This window comes from Phascolarctos cinereus, unplaced genomic scaffold (genome assembly GCF_003287225.1).
Source record: "Phascolarctos cinereus isolate Bilbo 61053 unplaced genomic scaffold, phaCin_HiC Scaffold_2;HRSCAF=192, whole genome shotgun sequence".
Lineage (NCBI taxonomy): Eukaryota > Metazoa > Chordata > Mammalia > Diprotodontia > Phascolarctidae > Phascolarctos > Phascolarctos cinereus.
Genome location: NW_027555625.1, coordinates 367362709 through 367381291, shown reverse-complemented (window position 1 = coordinate 367381291; position 18583 = coordinate 367362709). Strand labels below are relative to the sequence as shown.

The window sequence follows — 18583 nt, the reverse complement described above, 5'->3', positions numbered from 1 at the left end:
GAGATGAAGGAGACTTGGGCATGTTTGTAAGCAGCAGGGAAGGAGCCAGTAGACAGGGAAAGATTTAAGATTAGAGAAAGAGAAAGGATAATTATAAGGACAACTTTCTGGATATCATGAGAAGGGGGTAATAATAAGTAATGCCCTCTGAGAACAGAAGGAGGCAAAAATTACTAGAAAGGAGCAACACTGCAGTCAGGAGAGCCAAGGAGGAGAGTAGCAACATGGAGGTGCAGGCATCAACCATTCCCAGGCTGGAGGTCTACCGCAGCAATAAGGCTAAATGGGTCTCTGAAGGAAGGGTTGATCACTTGGACCAGGGTAGCCAGTAGGCTCACCTTCTCTAGGCTCTGATGGGAGTCCTATCTCTCTGAATTTAGCATTAAATTTCACATTCTGAGTATGTAGGAACTAGTGACTAGCCAGGGTAGGAGATTAGATACTGAAGTTTATAAATCATCCAAATAGCTCAATTGTCAAATCTGATGGCCTTTTCTTCCTCTCCCTCTTTCTTGACCTGTACTGTTTTCTAGGATTTACTTCTGGCACTCGGCGCTTTCTCCACCATGCTGCAGCAGCTTCTACACCCTGGAGGTTCATGGGGTCCTTGCAGCCCCTTCCTCTGGTTACTTCCTTTCAGAACCTGCATTTTAAGGAAAGCTCCCAGGTCAGCTAGGTCTTCATTCCTCTGACTCTTCAAACTTTGTTCACCATGCTCCAATTTGGGTACCTATCCCTTTCCCTCCTCTTTTCACCTTTTATGTTTTGTTTTCCTTCATTAGAACGTAAGTTCTTTTAGGACTGCCTTTTTCACTTGTTATTTGTATTTCCCAGGGCTTAGCACCATGCCTAAGACATAGTATGTGCTTAATGAATTCTTGTTGATTTGACCTCTCCAAGCACAGGACACAGAGGTCTGTCACATCCTATCCAATAAACTACAGTGGCTCCCTATTACTTCTAGGATCAAATATAAAAATTGTAACTTACCCCAACCTCTACTCCCACACTTTTCCAGTCTTCTTTCACTTCACTCCCATCTCCTCAACCTAGTCTTTGATCTAGTGACACTGACCTTACTATTCCTCTCAAACTCTCACATTACTTGATTATTTCCATTCCTTACTATTCAATCTCTCACATTTCCAGGCATTTACGTACTGGCTGTGCCCTACAACTGGAATTTTCTCCCTCCTTTTCTCTGCCTCCTGGCTTCTCTGGTTTCTAATAAGTTTCAACTAAAGTCTCATGTTCTGCCAAACTTTTCTACTCCTCTTTAATCTTATGCTTTCTGAGATTTTCTTCAATTTATCCTGTATATATTTGTTTGCATGTTGTGTCTATTAGACTATGAGCTTCTTGTAATCCCAACACTTTGCACAGTGCCTGACACATAGTAAGCACATAATATGTTAACATGTTTCAGTTCCACGGGTGTCCACGAAAGGTTTTTGGCTTGTCTATATACCTATTAAGAGATCACTCTCATTTTCCTTTTGACTAGGAGGAAGATACCTGGCCTTCCCTTACACCATTTCATGGATTAGATCTCCTGATTAATTTGCCCAAAGTTCTTTGGTGAGCTAACCTTACCTGCTTATAACCTGGCACCATAATTCAATTCTTGAAGGATCTGTGATTTCCTTAGTATGTTGGTTTTTTTTAAATTTCTAATTTCTCTCTATGCCATCATCTATGCCAGACATGGTCTGTGACTAAAAATTTCATCATCTGCTGACCAACTCTTTTGTGAAAGTATTATTTTCAATACATTAATAACTAATTATTAAATTAGAATTAAAGCTTTTTCTATTTCCTCATTCAGGGACCAGCCACTGTAAGTCAGTCAGTTCTCTGAAGGACATGGATGTTAGATGAGATTGCCCAAATCCTATGGGAACATGCCCCTTGAACTTGGGTAGGACCCCACACAACCAAGACACATTGCTTCTGTTTAGAATATAAACAGAACCTAATTTAGAACCTAATGGCCCCAAAGCATTAAATTATGTCCTTGCACCCCTTCATTGGAGTTAAGGGCAACCCAGCTCACAAAGGAGAAAACCAACCAGCACGGTCAGGGTAGAAATGGAGTCTTTTGTCCAGATTGCTGGAGGTGGCTGAGTCTCATGACCAAGCCCTGTTCTTATCCATAGGAGCTGAAGGCTTTCATCCACCTTCTCATTTCAAGGTCTACCCCATTTAATTGTTCACCAATAGGGGTTGATTTTCACTTGTCAGGGGCACTCCCTTTTCCAAAGGTATTTAAGTATTAAGTGATCACCATGGTTTTGTCTTTGGTTATTGAAACCACTGACCATCAATTTACTAATTATCAGCTAAAATTCACTCTGTCTTTTGGGATTTTCATTCATCTCATTGGTAACAAGCCTCACTAAGCTTAGCTAACCTGTTTCTTGCATAATAGGTACACAACTGTTCATTCAGCCTATGCATGGACTTAAAAGTCTTTCCCAGCTTGGATATGCCACAGCTTGTGCTCCATTGGCATAACCTTTGCAAATCCAGGATCAGGTTCCTTGTCACAATGAGATTTTCAAGAGAGAACTGAACAGTCAAGAGTAATAATGAAAGAGTAATGAAATAATAATAAGGGGATTGGACGAGATGATTGCTAAGGTCTATTAAGATGCCTTATGTTGTATTTCTAAGATCCTTTACAATGCCAACAGTTAATGTTTGAACATTCTGTCTCTTAGAACATAAGGTCTCTCTCAGATTTACCTTTCTATGAATCTCAATTCACATTTCCACATATGTTCAAAGAAAGCATTATGTCAAGAATGTAGTGTAGTTATTCATTATAACTAGGTAGTGAAGTGGATAGAGCACTAGGTTTGTTCGGAGTTAGGAAGACCTGAGTACAAATTCTACTTCACATACTTACAGCTATATGATCTTAGGCAAGTCACAAATGAGACAAGGACTTGATGGCCTCTAACATCCCTTCTAGCTCTAAAAAATCTCTGGATCGTATGATCTGAAAGCCCCTTCATCACAAAGGAAAAAATCAATTTCCTCTAAGAAAATTCAATCCATAAAAATACTTTAATCACACAATCATACTCCATTCCCATATTAATCACACAGCACAGGCATTTTTAAAAATACTCACATAAATAATTACAGTTTATTAGGACAATTTGACAATAATAAGTACCTGTAAACTTTATAATCTTTCATTCATGGTAATTCAACTTTAGCATTTGTAACAAATCAAAATGTTTGTATAAAGCTTCTGTTATGAATGCTAGGTAATTTATGGCCACGCTCCCCAGTTTAACATAGAAAAGGTAGGTACTGTTATATGACCTGCAGTTTTCACAATACATAAATAATGTAACCAGCTATCAGAAATTATTCTTTTATACAAAAATACATTCGAAAGATCAAAGTACTAAAAAAGCTGTTTTTTAGGAATCTGAATCAATCTGATGCACTAAGGATGAAACTATGATCGCTTAAGATCTCCTAAGTTCCCGACCCTTCAAAATGGAGTGCTGGTGCTCAATGTATACTAGATATTTATTGTAAAAAAACCAACCAAACAAAAAAAACCACCTAACTCTTCAAAAGTTAAAAAAAAAGTCAAATCGTAATACTAATGCAAAAAGGTTTTTTTTGAAAGAGAAAAATATCAATATATAAGTGCATGAAATGTTGAAACACTCAAGTTTTTAAGCTAAATATCTGCATTATCAATATTGTGTATTAAAAAGTTTCTACCTTTGATTCACTAATGACTGACCAAAAAAAAAAAAGGTGCCTATAAATAAAACCAAAGCAGGCTGGTTGAGTCATTTTCAGCTACACAATATAACACTCCGTTAGAATGTGTAGACCATCTTCTACATAGTATTTAATTAATAAATGATTGTTAAATTGGCCAAGATCATACTGAAAAATAAATGGGATTAAAACTCTTTTGATGAACAAGTTCCATAAACAGGAGTGATGGTGCACCCTATAATAAACTGTAAGACAACTGGAGATGGCAAATGATGACATTTATAAATTTTATACCATTATTTACACATATTATACAAATATAGAACTTGATAGCATCCTAAGAAGTATAAATTAAACTTACACTTGCATTTAATATACTTAAGGACAGATCATGAAATATGTTTAACACATTCTAATGTATGACAGCATGTTCAAATAACATATATACATACACATGTTTATATACATATAATAATGATACTATCTTGTGTTTATACAATGCTTTACATCCAAGGAACTGAAAGAACTTCACGAACATTCCCCCTAATTTAAGGAACTTTTAATGATTAAAGAAGGGGACAGAGGGAGAATAAAATCCCCACCTAAAGGTCATGCTAAACTCAGCCCAATGCAAAAAAGATCCTGCGACAATCCTAGTAATTCAGGGCTAAGAAAAGTGAAGCTGAGAAGCTAATCAGTTCACTTCACGTTACAAAGCTAAATTTGAGGTCTAGGGGTAGAACTATTCCCTCCTGACTTCCAACTAGATCCTCTTCAGCTTTCTTAAACTGTGGGGTGCAACCCCATCACAACACAGTTTAAGAAGTGCTGAAGGGATCGTGAGTAGAAAAAGTTCAAGAAGCCCTGCTCTAGAATATTATACAACTTTTAAAAATATAATATATACGTATCACTATAAACATATTATTAAGATTGACGAATATATTTTTAAGTGATTTTTTCTAACTAGTAGTAGCCATTTTTTAAATGGGAATGCAGTTAGTGTCTTAGGGCTGTAAAGGACCATGGAGATGATCTTGGTCCAACCCCTTCATTTTATAAATGAGAAAATTTAGGCCTTAACTAGGAAATGACACGGTGAAGTAGTAGCAGTGTCAAGACTACAACTTAGGTCTCCTGACAACTAGTCCAATGCCCCATATCCTGCCTCTTATGACCTTATAAAGACAATTATCTGTGGTAATAACTTTTTTAAAAGGCAATCTCAACCTTCATTTTAGTCATTAATTCAAAGTCTTCTGCCTATCAAACTTTTCCCAAGAGTTGAACAATTTATTTTAATCATTAATTTAAATTATATACTTGTTCTCACTATTATTATTCCACATTCCTGGACAGTGCCAAAAGAAGCACTCTACTGGCCAAAAAGGAGATAGCAGGGGGAAGGAGACATAAAGGGTCTGCACAAAATCAGCCCTCATGATCAAAAATTGGCCAGGTATATTGTATGTCTGTGAATGGAACACAGGAACTAAAATTCATTACATAGAGAAATGAAGTCTGTGTTCAGAACTTTAATTTAGAAAAATGAGAAATGTTTCCATTTTTAATGTCTTTTTTTTAAAATAAAAAACGTGTTTCCTGCTTTTCTTTTTTCCAGTTTTAACCCACAGCTACCCATATTTTAAGAATGGGGAGAAAAAGAACCCTAGATTTTACTAATTTCATTATCTAAAAAATAAGCTTGAAGGGACATAAAAATTTCTTTCCAATACCATTTCATTAAACTGGAAACCCAAAGCTAAAGGCAAACTTTTTTTTTTAAACTTTCACACATAAAGCACATGTTCAGCATTCAATGTATTTGTAAGTGATTATAATTATGGAGAGAATAGGAAAAGGATTTAATGTGAAAAAGGGATAATTTGTTAGTCCACCACAGTAGCATCCAAGAAGGTAAACACTCCTTTTCCCATTTTTTCCCCCATAAAATAACTGTATTTAAGTGCAATGTGAAATATTCTTAATAAAGTATATTTATAAAGCATTTTATCCACATTATCTGATTTGAGAAGAGATGTAAATTACTCTGCAAATTACCATAGTTATGTTAAATTAAGGAGGGAACACTGTAAGTCAAAAAGTAAATTCAAGTTACTAGAAGCATTTAAAAGATCTAAATGCTTTACCAAACAATACCCAGCACTTTTCCATAAGATCACAGCACTAAGATTTTATCAGCTTAAGCACCTAAAGCTGGGAAGCACTCTACCCAAAAACAGAAAAATTACTTAAAATTCCAAACACATCAATACATTTGGAAGAACACTTAGTTTTATTCAAAGATGCTTAATATTATACAAATATTCAAACATAGGTACTATACATATACACACTTTTAGCAAAGGTACATTTCATTTAAACTAACTTGCAAATTCTATCCACTCCTTTGCTCTGATGCATTAGTACGGACTGCTGGCCTGGATGTGCAAATAGTGTTCTATACAACCAGAGGTTATACAAGTACTTGTTAAAGCAGAATTTATGAAGGTAATTTCTGAAAGCTTTTTTTTGTTAGCTACTTAAGAAAGCATGTTAGAGGTGGACTTTTATTCCTCTGGACTATGTATTTGCATAGTGTGACCACAGAAAGACTAGAGACAAGTAAAAGAATGGAAACTAAATGTCTTAGTTGTACAGTAACACACATTTTCATTTTCTACTGAGTTCATAATTGATAAAACACTTAACCTGATATACAGTTAGTTGATACTCCACTTTAAAAGGATGACCTATTTTGGGGTTTTTATGTGCAGCATGTCTTAATTTCTCCTAAAAAAATTTTAAATATTAATGATAACAAAATGCTATAATAACTACATAGTTTAAGTGGTATCAGATTTGGCAAAAACTGTGCTGTGCTTGTGCAGTTAATGGTGTCCACTATGCTACTGATGCACAAACAGATGGACCAATTCTGAGATTCCCTCTTTTAAAAATTTTAGAAAGAGAGAAAAAACAAGTGAAGATTCAAAATTCCTTTTTTCAGTATCTCAAAGTAATTTGGACCTCTGTTTACACTGACATTTCTTAATTGGAAAACCAACCTAATTTTCTAGCCTATGACTTAAAAATATTCTGAAATTCCTAATAACAGAATGTGAAGTAGCATATTACAAATTTAAATGGTGGCCAGACATTTAATTATTATTTTATGCTTATGTCAGACACAGGTGTAACCAAGACTGTTTTGGGTAGCAAATTCTATTTTATGCCTGGATAGTGATTTACTTGATATTAACCAGTAAGTCCTGAGAAAGATTTTCTAAGAATCTTGGGATAAATGTTTCATTTCTCTGAACATATTCTAAAGACTGTAAATTATATAGGAGCACATAAAACAATTTTACTTTCAAATAGACATATTTTATTCAAATGTGACAGGCAATTAAAATGTACAGTTAGCCTGTTAAATATTTTATTTTGAAATAATTAATGAGATTTGGGGGAGGAGGATGATCTACTGGTTCACCTAAAAGAAGCCAAAAAATGACAACCTTCCTTTCCTCCCACTTCACACAGTCCTATCAAGCTCAAAATCTCTCTCTGTGTAAAACTGAAGACATAATTTTTAGTCAGGCACAAAATGAGAAATTTCATCTATATTTAAATAAACATATATATTCTTTGCCAAATTCTTTATCACATTCATCTTTATAAAATGTTAAGTTTCTAACTCACATAAGAATAATGCACACGACCTTGTATTTAGCTATACATTTTGCAGAATAAATTATTTAAAGTGCAACACAACAGAACATGTCTGAAAATGATCATTTTCCCCCAAAAAAATCCCTCAGAAAGAAGGGGGTGTGTGTATGCATATGTGTCATATATGCATCTATGTTACATAGTATATTCACAGGTTGTTCTTAAAAATATAAATATTAAATTCACTTTTTCAACAGAGGTCAGTCTTCCACATATTCCTAATGAGAATCCCATTTGCTTCTATTACTCACAACCAAAATGGATGCTTTCAACATGTGATGTTTTTGACTTTACACATCAAAGAAGAACAACTGACAGGTAACCTTTAAGGGCTCAGAAGACATTTGAATTCCATGTGTTGTAAAATGGCTGCTTCTAATAACACTCCAGTCATCATAAGAGAACTATGGTTTATGTTTCACCCAAGACATGTGGAACTAGCCATCACACATAATGAGCAAAAGTCATTTCTAAAGAGAAGTATCAAACTTGCCCTAAAATTCTTCAAAGGTTTTGGCTACAAGTTGTTTTGATATGAAATTGCTTAACTAAGAAAAGCTTCTGCTCCTGAGATAAACACAGTAAATTTAAATTAATTCCATCGAATGCTGCCACTGGGATATCACATTCCTTACTTCCACTTTCATTATCTTCATAAAGAGTCACATTGGAAGTATCAGTCCTCCCCTTGGCGCCATTTTTGTGATTCATCTTGTCGAACATCTGGTCTAATTTGGTTTCTCATTCCACCTAAAACATTTGATGTTGCTTCTGTTGCAACAATCAGAGGTTTAACTACAGCTGGTGGAATCTGACGGAGGACTTCTCCTACTGCTCCAGTAACTCCCCTGTTCTCATGCTCTCTAGCAGCGGTTTCATAGATAGTTTGAGCAGTGTCTGCGATACCCTGATATAGAAAGAAAAAAAGAACAGACTTTACTAGAACCAAAAAAAAAATCCTTAAATTTATGGAGTCTCTAATTTAAAATGTAATGCATATTTTTAGTCTATTTAATCAAAATTTTACCCATAATTAGAAAACATAAATTATGCTTCAGAGACAATCCACCAATTATTTTTCATTTTAAAATTCTAAAGTAAAGTAAAAGGGAAGTATGATTTAAAATTATAGAATTTCTGTACAAAAAATGTCTTGATCATTATCACATTTCAACAGCATCTATATCTATATCTATACTATAACCAAACATACCCATTAGAATTATGAAACCCTGCTAGACACCACTAGATTGATGGCCTATTTGTAACATATCATGATCCCTATGGAATTAGCTGCTCCCTGTAATGTCATTTTGTCTGATACTGGGTTTTCTCAGCACCACTTAAGATTAAGTGGGGTAAGCAACATGAAAAGAAAAATAGTTAATAACCTAAAAGTAACTTTTAATCTTTTTTAAAATTCTTGATGCTAGCTCTTTTGATTTGACCCTAACAAGAAAATGAAATTTGCTAAAATCCAAATAACTGCTTTAGTATGATTTAAATTAGTTTATGTTAGAAAAGATGGCTATAAATAAAGCAGCCATTTAGAATAAGAAATAATTTTTAATACAAGAAATTGTACAAAATCTTTTTAGTTTTAAAAGATAACTTAAAATACAAGTAAATATATTCAATGAAATCAACAGAGAATCTGTTTAATGATATTAAACAATACTGCTACAACTTGTAATTATAACTCCATGAAAAGTATCTTGACCATCAAATATTAAATTCTACAAATAAATATCCCAGTACTTAGACAAGAGCGTCAAATGAAAACATACAAAAGAAATTATAAAGCAAAAAAGACCACAACTCAATTTTCTAACCCAGAGAGAATTTTAGGACAAGAAGATTTGGAACGAGTGACTTCAAAAAGATTTCAAAAAGATTTTTTTTCTCCTTCAACACAAGATAAAATTAGTAACAGGAAATGTAGCAGCCCAAGAAAAAGAAAGTATCTATCATCTAATGATGCTTGTCCCAAGCCAAGGTTCAGCCATTTAGGGCAAAGCAATGAAGACTTCATTTCTACTCAATATAGCAACAAATTACACGACAAGGAGAAAAACAGCTAGGAGACTAAAAGAAACATTTTAAAGCAAAAGCTATGGCAATAACCAGTATTATGAACTGTGATCAAAACTGAGAAAAATCTTAAGATATAAAAAGTGCTTCCCCAACACCAAGAATTTTGTTTTCAAAATTCTATTCTAAAAGATAAGGAACATCTATAAACATTGTTTCTGTTCTCTTCAGCTATTAAGATCTAAGAGGGAATACTTATTACCATGAAGCATATATATGTCACTCTTATTTGATTAAAGTTCCTCCTCTGAGGTTTTTAATATATAATTGAAATTCAGTCTGACATGATTCCTCTTACCATTTCTAACCATCTAGGATGCCCTGAATTTTTCCTCATACTGATGCTTCTGCTACTTGTTCATCTACATCCCACTTTTCAAATTCATTATCTCATTTCCTCACCCATTCTCTTGTACCCTGGCTTGCACCTTTTCAAAATCCTTTTACTTTTTATAAGTAATTGATAAAATCTGACCAAAACCTGGCTTTTGCTTAGTTGTAATCTCCACACTCTCCATGTGATTTTATCTCTCTGAATTAATTCTAAGCAATTTCTATTACCTTTCTGTTCCCTCAGTGCCTTAAAAATTTTTTTTAAATAAACTGGCCTTTTTCCATCTCTCAGTAACCCCTAATCTTTTCCTGGCAGCCTTTAAATTCTACTCAAACTTTTTTGGAGCAAAAGCTACTAAGGACAAAAGACCTAATTCTCATGACCCCAGAATAAACCTGCTTTTGAGAAGACTCCAATATGGAAATCCAATTAAAGAGATTAATTCAATCAGAAATAATATTTTTAGAATTGTGATATTAAAGATTAGGCCTGCATAACCTGCATCCTGCAGGCCGTTTATGGTCCACAGGCATGCCAAAGGATTTCAGGCAGCCCACAAAAAATGTAGGGGCCGCAGGTTATGCAGGCCTGCTATAGAAAATGTGTCTTTTGTCTGAGAATACGCCTACCTCAGTGTAAAGCAGATGATCATTACAAGGCTACTTAGTAAATGGATGATTAACTTTTTTAAAACTATAACAATAAGACTACTCTGAAGTGACTAGGTTTGTAATCTGTGCTGGTAGACAAAATACTTACTTCAATGAAGTCAGATATACTCAAAGTATTGAAAACATGAAAGAATAGCCAGGGAACCACCTCACAGACCATCAGCAGTCCATCCAATACCAATACTTTATCTACAGCTATTCTCATTTTCTTCTCTCTCTCTGCATTTTTGAAGGGGATTATACAGGTCATCTAAACCAATGATTTAAACACTACGGAGAATTCCCAGTGTGGAAAGTCCCTTCACCAGTGTAGAAGCGACTCATCCATAACAAATCTTAAGATACCAGAGGCACTGAGAGATCTGCCCAGGGTCACAAAACTAGCATGAGTCTTCCTGCTTCAAAAGACAGTCCTCTTATCACTTATTATTTAGAACCCTTCCCTCATTTGCAACTGACAGTCCTATATATGGTACTCTCTCAAAATTATGCAATCTTGTCTCTTTGAAACTGTTTCCAATAAACACAATGAATTTTTGATGAAAGACAAGAAATTATTCAAAATGATCTTGTATTTACTGCAGACTTACTGTTCACTTACCTCCTTCACGACACTATATGCTTTGGCCACACCTTCCCTCAGGTCTACTGGCTGATGTGCTAAGCGACGATGAGAAAATCTTTTCATCTTTTTGGGGTCAATTGAAATTGTACCAGGGGATACCATGTCATAAGCAGTCTCTGCTGCTGCCTAGAGTGTTGTACCAGGAAATAAGTAAAGAATTCTCAATAAAACCTTAGATCACAAACATTTTCTTATTCGATTCTTGGCCTACTTATTATAAATTTTATAGCATTGCTATTCCACTAAACCAACTACATTTGAATACATTTATTCAAATTTATAGGTCCTATCATTTTTTACTAAAAGTCAGAACTTCCCTAAGAGAATAACTTCAAAATGTTTATAGTCTGATGTTTTTAACTATTCAAAAATATGCCTTTTTACTTAAAAAAAAGACAATTGGATCCCAGTTTTATGCAAATTGGTAATATCAAAAAAAAATTCAATGATGTCATAATACCTATGATCTCACCCATAAACAGAGCGGTCTGTGCATTTTAAAATTGCAGCCAGTCTCTCCAAAACCCAACAGAACTAAGTGTTCACTCCAGGACACTTCCTTGAACTTGATTCTGATCTTTGTTTTCAAATGAGTAGAAATGTTACCAGTTCTTACTAACTTACTTTTTTTAAACTTATTTGAACATGTAAACATTTGACCACTTATTTGTTCCGTACTCTATAAGGTGGTATCACTACCTTTGGAGTGAAGTCAATGTTGGTGATTAAAATATACCAAGGGCTAAATCATTATAAATTTCTAATTCTAACCTTTCCCACACTTAAACTATGTAGTTTAAACAGCAGCTTTATTTAAAGTAACATTTTAACAAAAATTTTAATAAGCTTCTTTGTCAAAACCATAGTTTCATAGCCATAAAAAAAAGTACCTGTATAGTTTGAACCATTCTGTTTGTTAGTTCTAAAGCAGCCATTGCTGTTGAAGTACCAAATGAAGCTGCTCCTTTTTGAAATCCTCTTACAATGCGGCCATCCTTTCGGTACTGCTCTATTGGTAACCAGACCAAGTCCTTCAGGCCTTGCACTAGAATACATTGAGGGCATTAATTGACCTAACTCTCAGTAGCTATCCTGTCACTCTAGCTAGATGACTATCCATTCCCCAAACCCTTATAAAACAAAATTTAACTCACCTAATTGTACTAATGAATGTATAGGTCCAACACCTCCCAGAATTCCTGGCAGCTGGTTCTTCTTAATATCATTAAGCCATTCCGCAATTGCATAAGAGAATAATTTGTCTACACCTAGCAAACTATATAGCAAATAACCATTAGTAAATATGGAAGAAATCTGAGATTTTATGATGAGTAAGTTTTCCAACTAAAAAAAGTTAAAAAAATTATAGCTGTACAGTTTGTTAAAAATAAAACATTTTAAAATCAATCCTCTAAATTCCAACCTGAGTTTCTCTAAATATATTAACATTTAGAATTGAATTACATATTCTTATATAATACCAAGGTTAACTTAAACAGATGTGCTTTCTATTATTCTACTTTTATACATGATGAACAGAAATATGTGGAATTTAAATGACTGGCATTCAGAACCAAAGGACAAATAAGAATTACAAGTCTACAATTAGTTCCTAGCCACGAAGACATCTGTTTTCTAGGCTATTCGCTAGCAAATATATTTTTTAAATTTTCCTTATTTTAACATAAGAAAATGTTAATATTTTGTGGTGCTATCTCACTATATAAAAATAATAATTATTATTATTACATCATTTTGTGAAGGCTAAATCTTGGCTCAAGAAATTCTACTTCCACGCAGCATGAATTCATTTCTCTTCATCAAGACATCAAAGATTGGTGGTTTCACTATTGGTATGGAGACGCTCTTCACCATGTAGATCACAACTCATCTATAACTTACCAGGACTTGGAGAGCTGCATGAAGCTCAGAAAGCTTAAGAGACTTCCCAAAGATAAAACAGCTAGCATGACAGTGTCAGAGGCAGGATATGAACTTAGGCCTTCCTCTATATCATGCTGCCTCTTGCCTTCTACTTAGCTCTACTGAAAAAGAAGTTTCTATCTCAAAACTACTTTTGAATTATGCTATTTAGGAAAATTGGGTTTTAACCTGCTTTAACTAATTTCAGTATATACATTTCATATAACAGCTCAACTCACCCATGTCGATAGAAAAGCCTCTTCAACTTCAGTTCAGAACAATTTAATTGAGCAAGACCAATCAGAATTCCAGCTAATGTACCCTTTAAAATGAGAAAGAGCAACTTTATTTGAAAATAATAAGGTATAAATGTCTTATTATTACTATTTTCCCATTAAATTTATCTTTAGGTAAGTCAGAATGAAACTGATGAAGCTTAAGTATTTTAAAAGGTAAAAGTGTATTTTGTGAATATATACAACAAAAACTATTATCAATTTTTAAGCACAATATTTTAAAACTGAGAAATATTTAACTTATCCTGAAAATAAAACACCTAACCTTTCATAAAAAAGCAAGTGTAGGGGCAGCGAGTTGAGGCAGTGGATAGAGCACCAATACTGGAGTAAGGAGGACCTGAGTTCAAATCTGGCCTCAGATACATAACACTGACTAGCTGTGTGACTCTGGGCAAATCACATAACTCCAATTGCCTCACCAAAAAAAAAAAAGCAAGCAAGTGTGAATTAACAATTCTGATTACACAAAACTGAAAACTTGTGCACCAACAAAAAATTCAGTAAGAAATAGGAAGTAATTTGGAAAAAAAAACTCTTCACAATGTTTCTCACTGATAAAGGTCTAATATCCAAAATATATAAAGAAATGACATGAATATATTTTTTTTAAAAAAGAGCCATTCCTCACTAGATATGCGATCAAAGGATATGAATAGGCAATTCTCCAATGAAGAAATACAAGCTACCACGTGGGAAAATGTTGCAATAAATAAAAAGAGAAATGCAAATGAAAGCAACTCTGAGGTTTTACCTCACAGTCAATAGATTGTCAAAGATTACGAAAGAGGAAAACAGCCAATTGTTAGAGGGACGGTGAGACAACAAGGAATCTACTGCACTGCTGGTGGAGCTGGAAACTGATTCAATCATTCTGGAAAATAATCTACAATTATAACTAAAAAGTCACTAACCTGTACATACTCTTTGTGGGGTTTGTTTGGTTTTTTTTTGGTTTGAAGGAGAACCAGACAACTGGGTCTACCTTGCCCAGCCTAGAACTAGAGTGGCTCATTCACTGATCAGCATGGAAACTTTGATCTGCTCCATTTTTGACCTAGGCCCATTGGCCACTTCCTGGGCAATATAGTCTTCCTGCTCAGTCCCTCTTCCACTTCTGGGGCCTCACTAATAAGGATTTAGTGAGACACTGGTTGACTCTGGCCCTACTGAAACTCAGAATTCCCAAGCTCAAGCCTTCTACCAGCCTCAGTATCACCTAGTATCAGAGATTACAGGTCTATGCTACCACACCCAGTCTTGATATACTCTTTGATCCAGCAATGCTACTATTAGGTTTGTAACCCAGGAAGGTCATGTACAGGGGAAAAGGACTTACAGATTCAAAAATATTTATAGCAGCATTTTTCTACTGTAACAAAGCACTAGAAACAAAATAAATGTCCATCAGTTAGTAACAGCTAGGCAGGGTATGTAGATATCTGAACTAATCATATATAAAAGTGTTATTGTTGTGTTGTTCATCCTTTGTACTTGAAGAAGATCAATGACACCATGATGATGGGGTCAAGGTACGGTGTATTGGACTGTGGCTGATCAGCCCAATATGATCTCCAAAGGCACTACCATAGGTCAGGCACAAATACTTCATTTGAACATTTGGGATGGGGATGTCTCTAGATTTGTGCATCTCATGTTTCCTTCATGCTACTGCAATTCTACTTTACTCACAGAGAGTGCCTTCTTTGATGCAAGCATGACATGTTCAGCAGTCCTGTGCCTTCCACAAGGACAAAAAATGGCATCAAGGTCAGATACCACATTCATGGTAAACTATTTAACTTGAAAAAACTACAAGCCAAGACTAAAGTAGAGAGAGAGTTGGTGCGTTACTTTGTTGGCAGATGATTATGCACTCAAAGTGGCCTCTGAGGCTGAGATGCAACAGAATATGGACCAATTCTCTGCTCCTTGTGCTAATTTTGACATGACAATCAACACTAAGAAAAGAGAGATTCTCTATCATATTAAGTAATGGAATCTTAATGTACTATAAGAAATAAAGATATGAAGATTCCAAGAAATATGGAAAGATAAATATGAACCAATACAGAGTGAAGTGACCCAGAACCAGAAGAACAATTTACACAGTAATCACAATCATGTGAGGGAAACAACTTTGAAAGCTATCAGAACTTTGACTAAAGCAGTGATAATGAAGCATCTCTTCTTCACAGAGACATAACGGATAAAACAGATATGGATTCTCATAGATGGCCAATATCTTGATTTGTTTTACTTGATTATTTCATATTTACTGTAAGGAAGTAGAGAGGAGATGGAGGTAGAGAAAAAGGAGGTGGATTTATGGATAATGACAGGTACAGGAAGGGGAGAAGTTTAAAAGATGCACAGAGAGAAGAGAGGGGAAGTGCTAAGACCTGGATAAACTTTTATATATGTATATATTAAGAATATATACCACATATATACATATGTATACATGTAAATATATATACACAATTATTTTTTTAAATACTGTATGTGACAGAAGTTCAGTTTTTGTACATTTTTCGCCTGGCTGCACTCTTTAGACTTCTCTGATTTTACCAATCACGGTCCAGAAAGCTCATTACAGAGAAAACCTCATGCTGCCTGTAAGACCCCATCAGCTTGAAACCCCACCTCATCATCACTCTCTATTCCTGTGACTGGAAGGTGAACTCCAACCCTCCATTTAATGAGGGAACTAATCTCAGAACATCTTCTCCTTCCTCATCTGGCTGCACTACTTTGGGACTTTCCCGACTTTTCTATCATGCCCTCCACACTGGGTACCTTTTCCAGCTGCTCTGTCTTTCCCCTCACTTTCCAGTTTCTTTTTGTGTTGTCTCCCTCCAACCCTCCAAGACTCCAAACCCCCTAAAGGCAGGGACCATCTTTTTTCATATTTATATCACCAGTACTTAGCACAGTACAAAAGTGTTAATAAATATTAATGAACTGACTGCACAATCCTTTTCCCTCTTGTTCATGTCTTGAGATGTTTATGATTAAATCTTTTAAATTCCAAAAAGAGCAAAAGCACATAAATACACTCAGAAAAATGAGCTGTAACAATGACAGTAAGAAATAGTGATGAATAAACTGAAATCCTTGCCAAGCATATTCCAGTAAAGTTAACAAACCTGATCCATTGATACATGCTTCCCATGGTAATCAAGTCGTATAGGAACTTCTGATGTGAATCTAAATTCTCTGAAAGTAAAGGAAAAAACCACGTAACTTTAATCACATACAAAATTATTAACATCTGTAGATTAAATTGAATCCACTTTAATTTTAGTGAAAAAATGAAAACAAAGCCATAAAATAAGTATTTAAGTATTTTGCTACCCACCAAAATTCTCTCTATTCTTTTAAGAAACTAACAATACATCAAAATTGATCACATGTTCAAAATCAAACTCTAATGTTAAACATGAGATGTTTGTATCCAACATAAAAAACTTTGCTTAAGCTAACAAATAAGAAGAGCACTATAAAAAGCCTGCCCTGTAACAAAGAAGGAAAGTTTTATTTTCTCAAAATTCATCATACTACAAACTTTAAAAATAAAAATCATCAATCACACAAAAAACCTGGAAGATTAAATTAGACAACCATTCCCGCATTTATTTCAACACTCCTGGATGGTATGAAAAAAGGGGAGAGGAAAGACTGATTATTTCAACCACGGAATGAAAAACTCAATGGTTATAAAGTTCAATGTACTGTATGGAGCTGCCTAAATTTGAGAGATAATGGAAAACAAATTTGTTGTTCAGTCATTTTTCAGTTGTGTTCAACTCTTCATAACCCCATTTGGGGTTTTCTTGGCATACTGGAGTGGTTTGCCATTTCTTTCTCTAGCTCATTTTATAGATGAGGAAACTGAGACAAACAGGAATAAGTGACTTGCCCAGAGTCACACAGCTAGTAATGTCTAAGGACAGATTTGAACGAGGAAAGGCGAACCTGCGTGAATCCATACCCAGCACTGTCCACTAAATCACACAAGTAAAAATACCTCAGGGACTTGAGTGATAGTACCAAATCTCCTGATAAGGACTCAAATATTATTTAGATACATCATCAGTTCATATTATAAACACAGATATACTCTAAAATCCCAAACTCCAAAAAAATTGCTGACAAAGAAAAAAAAACCTACCTAAAAAACACAGGTTGATCACTAAATAGTGTTTTTTCAGCTAAATTCTCCTCCTCCCCATTAACCATTTCCACTGAACTGCCATTATGGCATTGTTGCTGTGGCCCAGGAAAAGAAAGAACTAGGTTTGGCTCCTTTGAGGCACTCAAATGCTTTGGCAAACTGCAGGTGACATCGGCTCCAGGAGACTTTTTTACTGAAAATAAGTGACAGATTTTTTTTTAAATTTAGTTTAATTCTTTCAAATAATTATACATTATTATATAGCTAACATGCTCATTTAAAATGCAAACACAATCAGTATTAGAGAGAATTTGCTCAACTCATTTAAAGGCTTACCTTATATGTGTGTCATTACAGAATACCACTGCATAAATTAAAAATAAATATATAGCTCTTCCATATATAGATATACATTATTCTCAGAGAAGCCTGGTAATATCAGCTTATATGTATAGAGTACTTAATAGCCTATCAACCACAACACATAAATATCATATTTGAGACTAATTTCTAAAGTAGCTATATTTTTATACTTATTTAAAACACTGTAAGACTATAACATTCAGAGCTAGAAGTAAATTGTAGAGAGTCTCTCTTCAACAACCTTATTTTATAGATGAGGAATATAAGTCCAGAGAGCAATGACATATGCCCAAGCTCACAAGGCCAATAAGTAACACAAGTAGGACTCAAAACTTAGGTCATCTGATGCATATAAAGTACCTTCTGGATCTGGAGTCATTAGAAGTTCCACTTCTGTAGAAAGACTAGTGAAAAAGTCCTTCAGGAAAAACAAGGCATCCTAAAATTTAAAAACACCATCAAATCATGGCTCTTAAATTCCTATAGAAATTCTTGATGACCATCTTCTAAGTTCAAAAGTTATGAATTGTGTCCCAGTAGAAAGAATTCCCACCCACACAGGCAAAATAACATAGCATTCAATTACTGTAACTACAGTTACATCTACGTAGAAACTCCAAA

At 34.6% G+C, this 18583-nt stretch overlaps 2 protein-coding genes across 3 annotated transcripts in view; one reads left to right on the top strand and one right to left on the bottom strand.

The window, feature by feature from the left end:
• The window catches only part of BDKRB1 (bradykinin receptor B1), a 46032-nt gene extending 44269 nt beyond the window's left edge, over window positions 1-1763 (top strand). Inside the window, exons 3-4 of one of the 2 annotated variants that reach the window (XR_002328358.2) lie at window positions 534-667; window positions 1505-1763. The gene's annotated coding sequence lies outside the window, so the exon portion shown is untranslated. The remainder of the gene's footprint in view (window positions 1-533; window positions 668-1504) is intronic. The other variant, XR_002328357.2, reaches the window with a different exon arrangement.
• Window positions 1764-3119: 1356 nt separating this feature from the next.
• The window catches only part of ATG2B (autophagy related 2B), a 150306-nt gene continuing 134842 nt past the window's right edge, over window positions 3120-18583 (bottom strand). Inside the window, exons 35-42 of the mRNA XM_021007314.2 lie at window positions 18323-18401; window positions 17597-17792; window positions 16572-16641; window positions 13366-13448; window positions 12358-12479; window positions 12094-12248; window positions 11180-11329; window positions 3120-8389 (exon numbers count right to left, since the gene is read on the bottom strand). Coding sequence (XP_020862973.1) covers window positions 8159-8389; window positions 11180-11329; window positions 12094-12248; window positions 12358-12479; window positions 13366-13448; window positions 16572-16641; window positions 17597-17792; window positions 18323-18401 — 1086 coding nt within the window. The 3' untranslated portion in view covers window positions 3120-8158. The remainder of the gene's footprint in view (window positions 8390-11179; window positions 11330-12093; window positions 12249-12357; window positions 12480-13365; window positions 13449-16571; window positions 16642-17596; window positions 17793-18322; window positions 18402-18583) is intronic.